This window comes from Orcinus orca, chromosome 10 (assembly GCF_937001465.1).
Source record: "Orcinus orca chromosome 10, mOrcOrc1.1, whole genome shotgun sequence".
Lineage (NCBI taxonomy): Eukaryota > Metazoa > Chordata > Mammalia > Artiodactyla > Delphinidae > Orcinus > Orcinus orca.
In genome coordinates this window covers 26,039,778-26,053,088 of record NC_064568.1, presented here as the reverse complement: position 1 = coordinate 26,053,088, position 13,311 = coordinate 26,039,778, and the positions used below count along the sequence as shown (strand labels likewise).

At 40.2% G+C, this 13,311-nt stretch overlaps 1 protein-coding gene across 2 annotated transcripts in view; it reads left to right on the top strand.

Moving 5' to 3' along the window:
• Positions 1–13,311, top strand: part of C10H3orf49 (chromosome 10 C3orf49 homolog) — a 43,326-nt gene that overhangs the window by 26,658 nt on the left and 3,357 nt on the right. The window contains exons 1-3 of one of the 2 annotated variants that reach the window (XM_049693763.1): positions 12,039–12,280; positions 12,362–12,474; positions 12,925–13,089. In XM_049693763.1, coding sequence (XP_049549720.1) covers positions 12,469–12,474; positions 12,925–13,089 — 171 coding nt within the window. In that variant the 5' untranslated portion in view covers positions 12,039–12,280; positions 12,362–12,468. Of the gene's footprint in view, positions 1–9,786; positions 9,912–12,038; positions 12,281–12,361; positions 12,484–12,924; positions 13,090–13,311 lie in introns of those variants that run through there. The other variant, XM_033424771.2, reaches the window with a different exon arrangement.

Genomic DNA, 13,311 nt, shown 5'->3' with positions numbered 1-13,311 from the left:
ACCCCCCCAGGTGGAAGAAGTTAATTGTATGCTGCCCACAAGCACGTTGACCCCAAAGCTCTCACTGCAACTAGAGAAAGCCCGTGCACAGCAACGAAGACCCAAAAACAAACAAATAAATAAATTTATTTATTTTTAGAAATTTAAAAAATAAAAAAGCTGTTTATCCTCATATCCTTCTCCTTAGCCCTTCCTATTTTGTTGTCTCTCTTCTATACAGCAGATTTTTCTCACCAATTGTATGAAGAAATTGTGATGTATATTTTCATGTAATTTGATTTTTGGAATTCTATCACCTTATGTGGTGAGTTCTTCCAAAATGTAATTTTTTTCCAATTAAAAAAAAATTCATAGAGACAGAAATGTTATTAGGAGTTATTGTTTAGTGGGCATAGAGTTTCAGTTTTGCAAGATAAAAAAAGTTCTGGAGACAGTGGTGGTGATGGTTGCACAACAGTGTGAACATACTTCCTGCCACTGAGCTGTACACTTCAAAATGGTAAATTTTATATGACGTCTATTTTACCACAATTTAAATTTTTTTAATTTTCTATTTTTAAAATTTTAATGATTGAAAAACCCTAATAGGGATTTCCCTGGCAGTTCAGTGGTTAAGTCTAGGAGCTTCCACAGGGATTCCAGTTGTCTTGCTCAACACTGGATCCTCACTGCCCAGAATAAATATGTATTGACTAGCTCCTGCAGGAGGCATGGGTTTGATCCCTGGTCGAGGAATTAAGATCCTGCATGCCGCGCTGCACGGCCAAAACAAAACAAAACAAAAACTCTAATTACTTTCCATTATTCTGAAGAGCCAGACCAAAATCTTTCAATTGTTCTGTAGGATCCAGCAGGTTTGGCCCTGCCTATCTCTCCAGCTCCTCAGATACATCCATCCATCTCTTTGCTGCAGCCACCCTGACTATCTTGTAAATTTTCAAAGACATCAGACTCCTACCACCTCAGGGCTTTGGTACGTGCTGATTCATCTGCCTGGAGCAGACAGATCCTCGCAAGTAACTCTTTTATCTTGTTGAGCTCTCTGGCCCAATGATCTTATCAGGCAGAACTACTGCATTAAAATCTGCGTTTTAATAAGATCCCCAGGTAATTTCCGTGCACACGAAAGTCTGAGAAGCCAGCTCCAGATGACTGATGAGCGCAAACACAGCAAACAGAGTAATCCTTGTATCTTCCAACACTTTTCTAGAGTTTTCCCTCTTAGCTTCTAGTTAAGTTCAGACTGAAAAACTCAAAGCACCAGAGAAGGATGGGAATAAATCCTAGTGTCTGCTGCCACCTTGTGGTGGGAAGTTCAAACCCAGCCAGAATTTGCTCTTCTCCGGGAAATAAACTAGCAAATGTTAAAGGGAGCGGTGGACTCAACTTTCTCAGCCACGTGTGTTGAGAGATCACTACAAAATACGAGATATAATAAAATCGCCCTTGGAAGTGAACTGTGAGAAGGCCAAATAAAAACCTGACAGAGAGCATTCATCAGCTCTACTTGAAAAATCTAACAAAAGCTGGGATCATTGGAATTCCTATTGGTTCTGGTTCTGCCCTCTTAGGAATTCAAACATGCACACCTGACTGTGATAATCAATTGGTGTGTGATTATTTTATTACCAACCCAAATGGCAGTGGTTAGACAATCAGGTCACCTGTTCTGCCTCTGCCTTGCCCAGAAGTTCACAACAGAAAAGGGAATTTCCCACCGCTCTGTCAAATGCATCGCTGGTGACCTCTGTGAAGTGGTAAACAGGGCCGGTCCAACAAATGATGTCTCTAACACCTTAAAGGGAATAAGGAAGCAATTCCAAAAATTTCCTACGTACTTTACCCCAAACAGCCCAGAAGTTAAAAGCGCCTCAGTCACTCACTGCATGATTTTGTTTTGAAGTTTGTGAGCTCAAGAGCTAAAGAAATCCAAAACAGCTACCACAGGTGCAGTTGATAGCAATGGACCATCCCCACCTGTATACACCAGAGCCCTTTAAGGTTGCTTACGGAAGAGTTGGCCGGTACCGAAGATTTCAGCAACCCAGAAAGAGAAATGGCTCATTCAAAAGGAAAGGGATTGAAAGGTAGGAAACTGGGACTCATTTTCTTCTCTCTTGAGTGAGATTCTTTGGATTTTTGCATTGACCAGTATTCACCGTGATGATTAGAAAAGGTAGCATCTCTTTTTAAGCGTTGCATTCAGAAATGAAGGCTCTATGGATTAGAGGAGGAGACAGCATTTATACACTGGATCAGAGAACCTAGTGCCACAACGGAAGCTTCATTTTGTGATTAGAAAAGTCTTCATTGTAATGGGGAAAACCTTTCCTTTCTACCTGAATTTGAGTTTTAATGTTGCATATTATACTAAAATAAGCAGACAGTAAGTTAATATGTCAGTCTCACAATTTTAGACAGCAAATACTATTATTCTGAAAATTCAATAGTGCATTTTTCAAGAGGAGTCCATGAGCAATGCTCTTCCTGTTCCCTCTTCCAGCAGTTCTGGCTGCTGAAATACATGCTAATTGTATTTCACCCATGTGCACGCTCTTTAATGTAACCTAAAAACTGTCTTATACCTAATTTTTCTTGCCAATGGCAAAACCATGAAGACAAGCATGAAATACTCCAAAAATAATACATTTTAATTTGGAAAGTCAGTGAGATGAATTATTTTCCAATTTTGAGGGCAGGGTGTCTTCTTTCTTACCAGGTTCATGAGCAGTAGCTTAGATAGATAGAAATGAGGTGTTTTCATGAGACCTGAAGCCTCAGAGATCAGACTTCTGAACTTCCACAGGCAAAATGAAATTTTGCAGAGATTTCCACTTTCAGTAAGAAACAGGGGTTAAAAGGAGAGGCAATACAACCAAATAAATTCACAACCAACCAAGATACCTAAAAGCTTAGGAAAGAAAGGATTGTTTTCATAACAGCAATGGCAGCAGTTCTATCCTAGGCTCTGGAGCAAAATTACATTTGTTAATTATGTTATAAATAGACTGGGAATAAGGGTGGAGGGATGGGAATGGGAGAGGCATTCTAGGGATTCAGAAACTGCTTAGGGCAGGGCTTTTTATTTGAGGGGTTGCATGGACGGCCTTGGGGGTTCCTGAACCTCCTGAATTGTATTTCCATGTGTATGTGTATTTACGGTAGTAGAAACAGATGGCTTTATTAAAAGATTCTCAGAAGGGTCCATGGGAAATTAGTCTTGGCCTGCAAATGACCTTTGGGCAAATTAGAATATGGCACCCCTTCCTCAGGACACTTGACTGCCCTCTGCTGGAAAGTTATTGTATTATATGCTCAACTATAATGAATGTGAATAATACCACCTTGTGAGTGTGTGTGTGTGTGTGTATGTACAACTAACATAACTCTACGTCCTTGGTCCCACAAAGGAGGCTGCTAGCCTATGAGGGCTCCCTTCTTTTGACCTCTTAGCTTGCACTCCCTTCTTGCCTTTTAAATTTTTTCCACACAGATCTGTTTCACATGGTAATAAAAGCTATCATTTATTGAATGTATTATCAGGTTCCAAGCACATAAATTGTTTTCTTTTATTTGTACATTCTTGAGAACGACATACCTATTTTCAAATGAGAAAACTGAAGCTTATAGATGTTAAATAACATGACCAAGATCACACAGTTAGGAAGTATGGTGCTGGTTTGAACCAAACCACTTAACTCCAGTGCTTGGGCTGAACTATTTAGTGGGCTGAACTACTTCTCCTGCATAATGACAGAGAAACTGAATGATTTAGGTTCAATTGAGAATAGTGTTTTTCTGGAGGTTGGTATTTTGCTACTGGTGGGACTTGACATAGTTTAAGTAGTATATGAAAAATGTTTTTAATAGTTATGAATTTATTTATATCCTCATTAGAAATATGTATTACATGTATTATAAATATAATGTAACATAATATAATATAAAACCTGGGATTTCACCCAGAGAACTGAAGATTTATGCTCACACAAAAACTTGTACACACATGTTTATAGTAGCTTTATTCATAACGGCCCCAAATTGGAAACTACCCAAATGTCTTCCAATGAGTGAATGGTTAGACAGAGTTTGGTACGTCCACATCATGGAATGTTACTCAGCAATAAAGAGGAATAGAATATTGATAAACACAACAACCTGGATGAATCTCTGGAGAATTATGCTGAATAAAAAAAGTAAACCCCAAAAGATTTTACAGTTGACTCTTGAACAAAGCAGGGGTTAGGGATGCCAGCCATCTGCACAGTCAAAAATCCATGTATAACCTAGAGTCAGCCCTCCATATCTGCAGTTCCTTTGTGTCTAAGGTTCCACATCCACAGACTCAACTGACCTTGGATCATGTAGTACTTACGATTGAAAAAAATTTGCATGTAAGTAGAACTGCACAGTTCAGACCCACGTTGTTCCAGGGTCAACCATATGCTATATGATTCCATTTATAGTACCTTCTTGAAAGGACATAGATTATACACATGGAGGCCAGCTTAGTGATTGCCAGGGTTTAAGGAAAAGGTAGGGGTGAGTGGGAAGTGGGTGTGGCTATAAAACAAAGGATCCTGGTGGTGATAGAAATGTTCGGTATCTTGACAGTATCAGTGTCAATATCCTGGTTGTGCCAGTGTATTTTAGTTTTGCAGGAGTTTGCCATTGGGGGAAACTGGATAAAGAGTACACAGAGAATCTCCCTGTATTATTTATTACAAATGCATGTGAAACTACAATTATCTCGAAATAAAAAGGTTAGTTTTTTAAAATGCCTGGGATTTTATAGATATTGTTGCTTTGGAGGAAACTAACAAAAAACAGTTAATGGAGGAAGAATATTAGGTAAATCCAGGGTATCATGGAATGGGTGATATTTACCTAGCACAGAGGATAACAACACAGACTTTGGGGTCAGATTGTCTGGGCATAAGTTATTTAATCTTTCCAACTTTTAATTTCCTCATTTGTGAAATGGAGAGGACAGTAGGAGGATTAAATTGTGTAATACATATGAAAGAACTTAGATGAGTGTTTAACACGTAGAAGTCTATTAAGTGTTACCTATTTACTAAAATATGCAAAAATGATGAAGATGCTATATGACTATTTGGAATTTTGGAAATAATGCATTTAGAATTATTCTCTCTAAATGAGTATTCTATGTAAATGCAGTGTTTATGGGACCTTGGAGACTATATTCTTTATTGACTACCCTATCAGACTCTTTCATCTCTCATCACTGTAGCCTGGGAAGCACTAAATCCAGCAAAAACTATCTCAAACCGTTACTGAAATAAGATCTCCAATTTGCCAATATGAGGTAATATAATTTAACAACCACAAACCAAGATTAAAATCTGCATTCTATGCTTGGTCAATTAAGTTAATCTCTCTATGTCTCAGTTTACTCATTAGTAAAATGAAGATAATAATATAACCTACCTGCTATGAGGATTAAATGAGATAGTGTCCAGAATGCACTTCTAGAGTTTGGCAACAAAACGCCAAGTAGTTGCTTTGGCTTTATTCTTCTGTGATTTGGGTCTTCAAATTTATTTTTTTCAACTGTATAATTTTTTCACATTTGCAGTGGATTTTAATGATTTAAATGATACCTTTTTTTTTAACTTTTCAATTTCCTTGATGCAAATTATTTTTCTTTTGTTCAGATGGCATAGAGCTGTGTCTACCAACTTAGTAAAACAAAATGTGTTGGTCCCCAAAGAGGAATCATCCAATGAGAGTGACATGGAATTTCATGAAAGCCAGCAAAATCAGAAAAGAGATTTGGTCAAGAAAGTGAAGACTTTTGGGGGAAGGATGCTGTCACACAAGTACAGAAGCAAGGCCAGCAAGTGTCAGCAGAGAGGGCTCCACTAACCCTAAGGAAACCCTCCTTTCAAATACGCAGAGCCTTCTTCCTAGAATTGTCAAGGAACTTCCATCGCCCAAGTTGTTTACCAAACCAAGAATGAGAAAGCTCTCACAGAATGGTAATCAAAGGCAACATATGGTTATGTTGCGTCAAGGCCAAGAGGAAAAATGAAATTAGGATGGCTTTTCTTGCTACCCCAAGTATGGCATCTCCTGGGAGCCATATTCTGAAATGCAGAAGCTCAGGCCCCACCCAGGTCTACTGAGTCAGAATCTGCATTTTAGAAAGACCCCCAGGTGACTGATATGTACATGCATTTTGAAAAGCTCTGAATTAGATCATCTTTGAGGTCCCTCCCAGTCCAATTAATCAGTCGTTCTCATCAGTCTAAAGCTACTTTTCATTTAAATACAGATGCACACATAGGCATATGTATGTGTATATGCATATACACATACACATATATTAGAAAATCAAACCAAAGTGGGATTTTGTTTTGTTTTGTTTCTGGAGAAAGGAGTGAGGCAGACTTTCAAATGGCTACTTCTTTTTTTTTTTTTTTTTTAAACATCTTTATTGGAGTATAATTGCTTTACAATGGTATGTTAGTTTCAGCTTCACAACAAAATGAATCAGTTATATATATACATATGTTCCCATATCTCTTCCCGCTTGTGTCTCCCTCCCTCCCACCCTCCCTATCCCACCCCTCCAGGCGGTCACAAAGAACCGAGCTGATCTCCCTGTGCTATGCGGCTGCTTCCCACTAGCTATCTACCTTACGTTTGGTAGTGTATGTATGTCCATGCCTCTTTATCGCTTTGTCACCGTTTACCCTTCCCCCTCCCCATAACCTCAAGTCCATTCTCTAGTAGGTCTGTGTCTTTATTCCTGTTTCACCCCTAGGTTTTTCATGACATTTTTTTTTTCTTAAATTCCATATATATGTGTTAGCATACGGTATTTGTCTCTCTCTTTCTGACTTACTTCACTCTGTATGACAGACTCTAGGTCTATCCACCTCATTACAAATAGCTCAATTTCGTCTCTTTTTATGGCTGAGTAATATTCCATTGTATATATGTGCCACATCTTCTTTATCCATTCATCCGATGATGGACACTTAGGTTGTTTCCATCTCCGGGCTATTGTAAATAGAGCTGCAATGAACATTTTGGTACATGACTCTTTTTGAATTATGGTTTTCTCAGGGTATATGCCCAGTAGTGGGATTGCTGGGTCATATGGTAGTTCTATTTGTAGCTTTTTAAGGAATCTCCATACTGTTCTCCACAGTGGCTGTATCAATCAGCATTTGAACGGTTAACTTTGTCTTTTTTGCAACATGGTGATGCTGTTTTGGGGGGGCCCTCATGAGTGATGACTAATGATACTACTACTATTTGCATTCTCCTCTGTAGCTTTTTAAAATTAATAGACCTTATTTTTTAGAGCAGTTTTAGGTTTACTGGAAAATTGGGCAGAAAATACAGAAATTTGTTCCCATATACCTCTCTCTCTACTTACCCTACCCCCATAGTTTCCTCTGTTATTAACATCTTGCCTTAGCATGGTACATTTGTTACAGTTGATGAGCCAATATTAATATATTATTATTAAGTATAGTCCATAGTTTACATTAGGGTTCACTCTTCGCCCTGCACACTTCTGTGGGTTTGAAAAACCTACCATGTAATGTGTCTCTCATTATAATATCATACAGAAGAGCTTCACTGCCATGAATATCCTTTGTAGGTTTCTAATACCCTTTATAGCACAGCATCCAGAGACATATAAAGTCCTTATGTATATGTAGGAAATTCAAACATACCTTCAAATTTCACATGGTTATAAGGCTGCAAGCCTAGTGGATACTTTTTGCAGGAAAAAAAAAAAAAACAAAAAAACAAAAATGATGGCTTCCAGCTGACTGATTGCCCTTTCAAACAAACTCTCTCTTCCGGAAAAAGCAGTCACCATTACAAGGATCCAAGCATCTAGCAATTACCTGGTATGGATTGACCTGCCTATTTCTGTTAAAAATAGCAAAGAGGACATGCTTATATACTGATGGGGCTGGAGTTGGAGAGTCCAGCAGAAAACAGAGGACCAAAATCTTCCCCTCATCCCATGCATTGGCTTATTTTCATCTTAGTTGGAATAACAAATCTCTGCACTAAGATCGTCCCAAGAAACTTGCCCATCCTTTAGGCTTCCACTCAAACATTCTGACCCTCAGCTGTGAGCAAAAGACAGTTGCTCATCCCTGTTGACCCTCATTACACTTTTTAAACAAAAATTTAGTAAGTAATTATTATATGCCAGCCACACTATTAGGGATAGAGTAGCAGATAGAACACACATGGTCCCTACCCTCCTGGAGTTACAGCACAGAGGGACATTCCAGCATTATGCAGATAATTACCTCTGATGCAAAGTAGCAGCAGAAGGCACTATGGGTAGACATCACGGATGCTAATTTAGGGGAGGGGGCTCAGGAAAGGCCTCTCTGTGGAAGGATCAACTCAGATGAGATCTGAGGGACAACTAGAGTTAGATAAGGAAAGAGTGGTGAGAACAGTTTCCCAGGAAGAGGGGAGAACACTTTCAGGTTCCAACATCAAGAGAGCACTGGGCGTAATTAAGAAATTAAAGTAATCCAGCCAGGGAGAGGCTGGTGAATAAGGTGGTAAGGGTGTCTGTAAGCCATGTTAAGAAATTTTAACTTTTCCTAAGGGTGATAAGAAACCATCAAATATTTTCGAGCTGGTGATTTATATAATCTGATTGGCATTTTTTAAAGGTAGCTGAGCCTGCAGGGTAGAGACTGGATCGAAGGAGAGCAAGAAGAGATACAGAAGGAACAATAAACAGGCTCTTACATTCGTTCAGGCAAGGGATGGTAATAGCTTGGACGAGTCGTGGCAGTGGGGATGGTGAGATCAAGGGAGAAATATTCATAGGTAGAAGTTGCAAGATTTGGGGGTGAGCTGGACAGTGGCAGGGGAGAAGGAAGGGTCCCTGGGTTGAGCATCTGCTTTGAAGGTGGAGCCACCAGTCACTGAGATGAGGAACCCCGGCTGCTAGATATGGTTATCAATGGACCTAAAGCAGCTGAGTTGATTTTAGGTGCTGCGCACAGCTTGAAGACGCTGAAACGGAACAAGCTGCAAAACCCTTTTTCCAAATGACCCTGTCGATCCCTTTGACTACAGCAAGGAAAAAGCCTCATTTCCTGCCCTTTTCTGTTTTAGTAAAAAAGAGAGTAACCTCAAGTTTAGTGCCTTCTCCAGGCAATAACATGGTTTTGGTTTTACCATACGAGTCTCAGTGCCTATATTTATGATATTGGTTTTTGATTTATGATAGCGTTTTAAGTTTTCTTTATAAGTACATTTATTGTGTTAAGAATTGAATTGATAGAGAAAAATATTAAGGGCTCTAGGGTTCACGGGGTTCCTGGAATGTGGGAAAAACTATTAAGACGGTATGTGAATGGCTGAGCTTTGTGCCACTTTGCTGCAGAGTAGATTTAAACTTGGCTTTTGTCAACAGCAAATACTCAAGGGATTGTCTTACACATTAGAGGATTACTTTTCCGAATTCCACAAGAGTTACAGGGAAAGGCAACAGAGGTCAAAACTGAAGTCTCAAAGACAGGTAACCACCTTGTTAAGATGGGTCGGTGACCACTGAGGTCATGACCACAAGAAAAGGCAAATGTTCAGGAGAAAGTGTAAGCTTCAGCAAAACAAATCCATTTTTAATTTTTAACCCCAAAGAAAAAAGCCACTGAGACAGCGTGTGATGCTGGCTTTTCAGGAGACTTTCAAATAGGGAGCATGTGTCTATTACTGTGATCCTTCAAGATTGTCTGTTTTTTTCTTCCCCTTCCCTCCAAGCAACTATACAACTTGATGTTGTAGAAGCAGAGACAGAGGAGATAACCCAAGGAAATACACTCCTCCGAGCCAGGAGAACCACCAAGCGGTTATCTGTGACATCCCTTCCCTCAGGACTGCAGAAGGTAAAATGCTAAAACAAACTCGCCTCTAAAGACTTATCAGTAAGTCAGTGTTTAGGGATGTTGTAAAAACCAAGTTCTCTGCCACTGCAAGTCCCTCATAATAAAGCATTTAAAGCTGCTACTTGTGTGTCTCCACTCCCAGAATTTAGGGCACAGAATGTAGACTTTCCAGTTCTGATTCCTCTAGTTCTGAGCTCAAACTGTCCAGCTTCTGCTACAATCTGGGCAACAGTGGCGTTTACAGCTTTATATTGACTTTGTCAGCTGTTCAGATATCAAGACTCATTAGTATATTAGCACCTGGCCTATCATGCATACACGTGGAGAGGAATTCTCTAGATCAACCCAATAGAATTTCTGCGAGGATGCAAGTGTACATTTGTCCAAAATAGTAGCCATTAGCACGTGTGGCCTTTTCAGACTTTGGAATGTGGCCAGTGCAACTGAGGAGCTGAATTTTAAAGTTTATGTCATTGTAATTGAAACTAGAATACAAATAGCCATATGTACAGTACAGACAGTACAGCACTAGGTGATCCAGGACTCTCCAACCCAAAGCTTGTACTTACCTGTACTTATCAAGCTTTAGCCTAAATTGCCCAGACTATCTTTTTAATAGAACCCTGAAATACTATCATTACTTTAGATATAATAAGCATTGACTTAAAGCTGACTGTGTTCCAGGCCCTGTTCTCAGTGCTTTAAAAATACCAACTCAGTTAATCCTTAACGACAGCCCTATAAGGTAGAGAGCGATAGGTTACTACAGTAAGTAGGATATTATTTTAGGGGTGGCAACGAGAGGTTAAGTAATTGGCCCAGATAATTGGAAGAGCCAGGCTTCAAACAGCAGAAGACCTGGCTCTGGAGTGCTTAGTCCTAATTACTATGCTAGGTACTAACTGCACTGTCCAATATGGTAGCCAATAGCCCCGTGTGACTATTTACATTAATTAAAATTAAAGTCCATTCCCTTCGCTGCAGTAGCTACCTTTCAAGTGCTCAGTAAACATATATGGCCAGTGTCTGTTGTACTGGACAGCACAGATAAGAACATTTCCATTTTTGTGGGAAGTTCTGTCGAACAGTGCTGCTCTAGAGCGTCACTGCCAGAGTGCACCAATATTAGTTTTGAATTTTACCTCTTTTGTGCTAAGTTTGCACTTATCGTACTCCTATTATGTGCTGGGCAGTTTGGGGAGGCTATAAAGGTGATCCAAGGTCATGGTCCTGTTTGTGTGGAACTTATAGTTTGATAGAGGAGATGGACATTAAACTATGGTACTGTTAGCTCTCAGAATGTTCTCAAAAGTATATTTGAATTAATAGCCCACATTTCAAAATTAGAAAAAATTCAAACAGAAATCTGGATTTTCAACTTCCTTTTGGAAAACAGGAGGAGTTGGCAACACTGGGCCCACAATTCCTGGGGCAACTGCAGCAGGCGCAGAGGCCTGCCCCCTTTGCAGGAGGGCGTGTTCTCTCCAGTTCACACCAGCCCCAAGTGAGCCTGTTTTGCAAACCCTGCCTGACCCTTCAAGGCATTTGACTTTTTAATAGTGGTATTCAACAAACACAGAAATAACTTAAGTAATTACCAAGTGCTTAATAGAAAAAAAAAAAGCCCCCCAAACACTTGGTTTTATGAGAGAGGAAAAAGAGGGGTCATACTCTGGACGGACTGGGGAAGATTCTGCCAGTGACACTTGAGCCTGGGTGAGCTGGCAGGGCAGAGCGGAGGTTCCGCAGACTCATTTGTAAACTCAGGCAAAGGGCAAGACCCAGATGTGGTCCCACATCCTACTTTGTGTAGCCCTCACAATAGTCCTGATGCTAATTACTAAGCACAAGGGGAAGGAAGAGTGAACCCAATAAGACTAAAAAGGGCATATTAGCCAGGAGCCATGACCTAGGAATGATTTCCAATAGCACAGGTACTTGTAACCAGCAAGCCAGGGACCAGGGGAAGAGTATCAGGCATGCAGCGAAAAGAACCCAGAGCTTTCTTTTTATGTTTGGAGACATGCCTGTCATGAAAATAAGGAAACCTGCAGAAACGAGACCAAATTAACAACTGGATCCAGTGATAATGAGCTTTCTGGGGCACTGGTCTACAACAGCCCCACACTCTGTGCTCAGCGGCTGCAGAAGCAATTTCTTCTTCTTCCCCTTACAAATGACCTGCTTTTTTCCTGACACTGTATTTTCTTAGAACCAGACAATCTCATTTCTCTGCACCCTATAGATCTCTTCAAAGCGAGCTCTGGGCACAAAGGAGACACCTGGGGGGTGGAGAATAATATGAATACGACCTCCAACTCGACGTTGTTATGTGGCGAATGTCCAGTTTATAAGAGAATGTCCCAAAGGTGAGAATGTTCATTTAAGCACCGTCACAGATATCATGTTAGCACTTCTTAATCTGATGTATTTTTGCATTTTTATGATAGTTCCGTATTCCTCAAAAAAGAGACCACGCTTTCCAGCATTCAAAAAAAAGAAACATAGCACGGAAAACATCCTCCGAAAATCAGATTTGACAGTAGGAAAGCTTCAAATGCAGGTAGTGGACAAAGGCTTTTACTTTGGTGTTTCAAAAGCATCAGAGGGCCAGGCTTAACTGAATGCACAGCCCTGCTTGACAGCGCGGATGTGGGATGAAACTAATGATTAGCATGAAGGAACGTTAGTGGGGGGCATTCAAGAGTGGCTACAGGATTGCTGAGGGCACCGAGGATGGTGCTGTGTGCCTAATAAATATTAAGTGAATTCAGTTAAAATGAAGGCACACACATGGGCTTCTTTTGAGAAGAAATGAGATCCTCTTTACCACTGGGTGGTAAATGCATGTTTTCAAGCTCTGTTTGCTGTGACTTGAATTAGATTAATACTTTGGGACTTGTAAACGTCCAACAATTCCTGAACTTATCTCTCAGGAAAAATCAGGCCACCTTTGGGTGTGGACAAGGCTTTCTAACACATGGTTTCATTTCTCTGTATCTGGCTGTCATAGGTGGATGACCTCATAGAAGCAGTGACAGATAAATCCATGAAGCTATTGGCCCAAAGACACGCTGAGCTTCAACAGTGTGAATTTCTAGGGGATGAAATCCTTCAGTCTTCCAAGCAGTTCCAGAGGATATCCAAGAGAACCATGAGGAAGTATAAAGTGAAAAACGTGTGTTTCCCTCGTACCTGGTGCTGCTTCTGATTTTGTTTCTGACAGCGCAAAAGTTATGTTCATAGGGGTTCTTATCTTTTGGTACATAATCCTGAATAAGTTTCTCTTAATCAGTGGTGGCAGCGGGGTGGGGGGAGGGTTAAGGGAGGTGGGGTGGGTGGTAAAAATATTCTGCCCAGCAGTCCTTAAAAAAAGATCCTTTGGGAAAAATTCATTTTT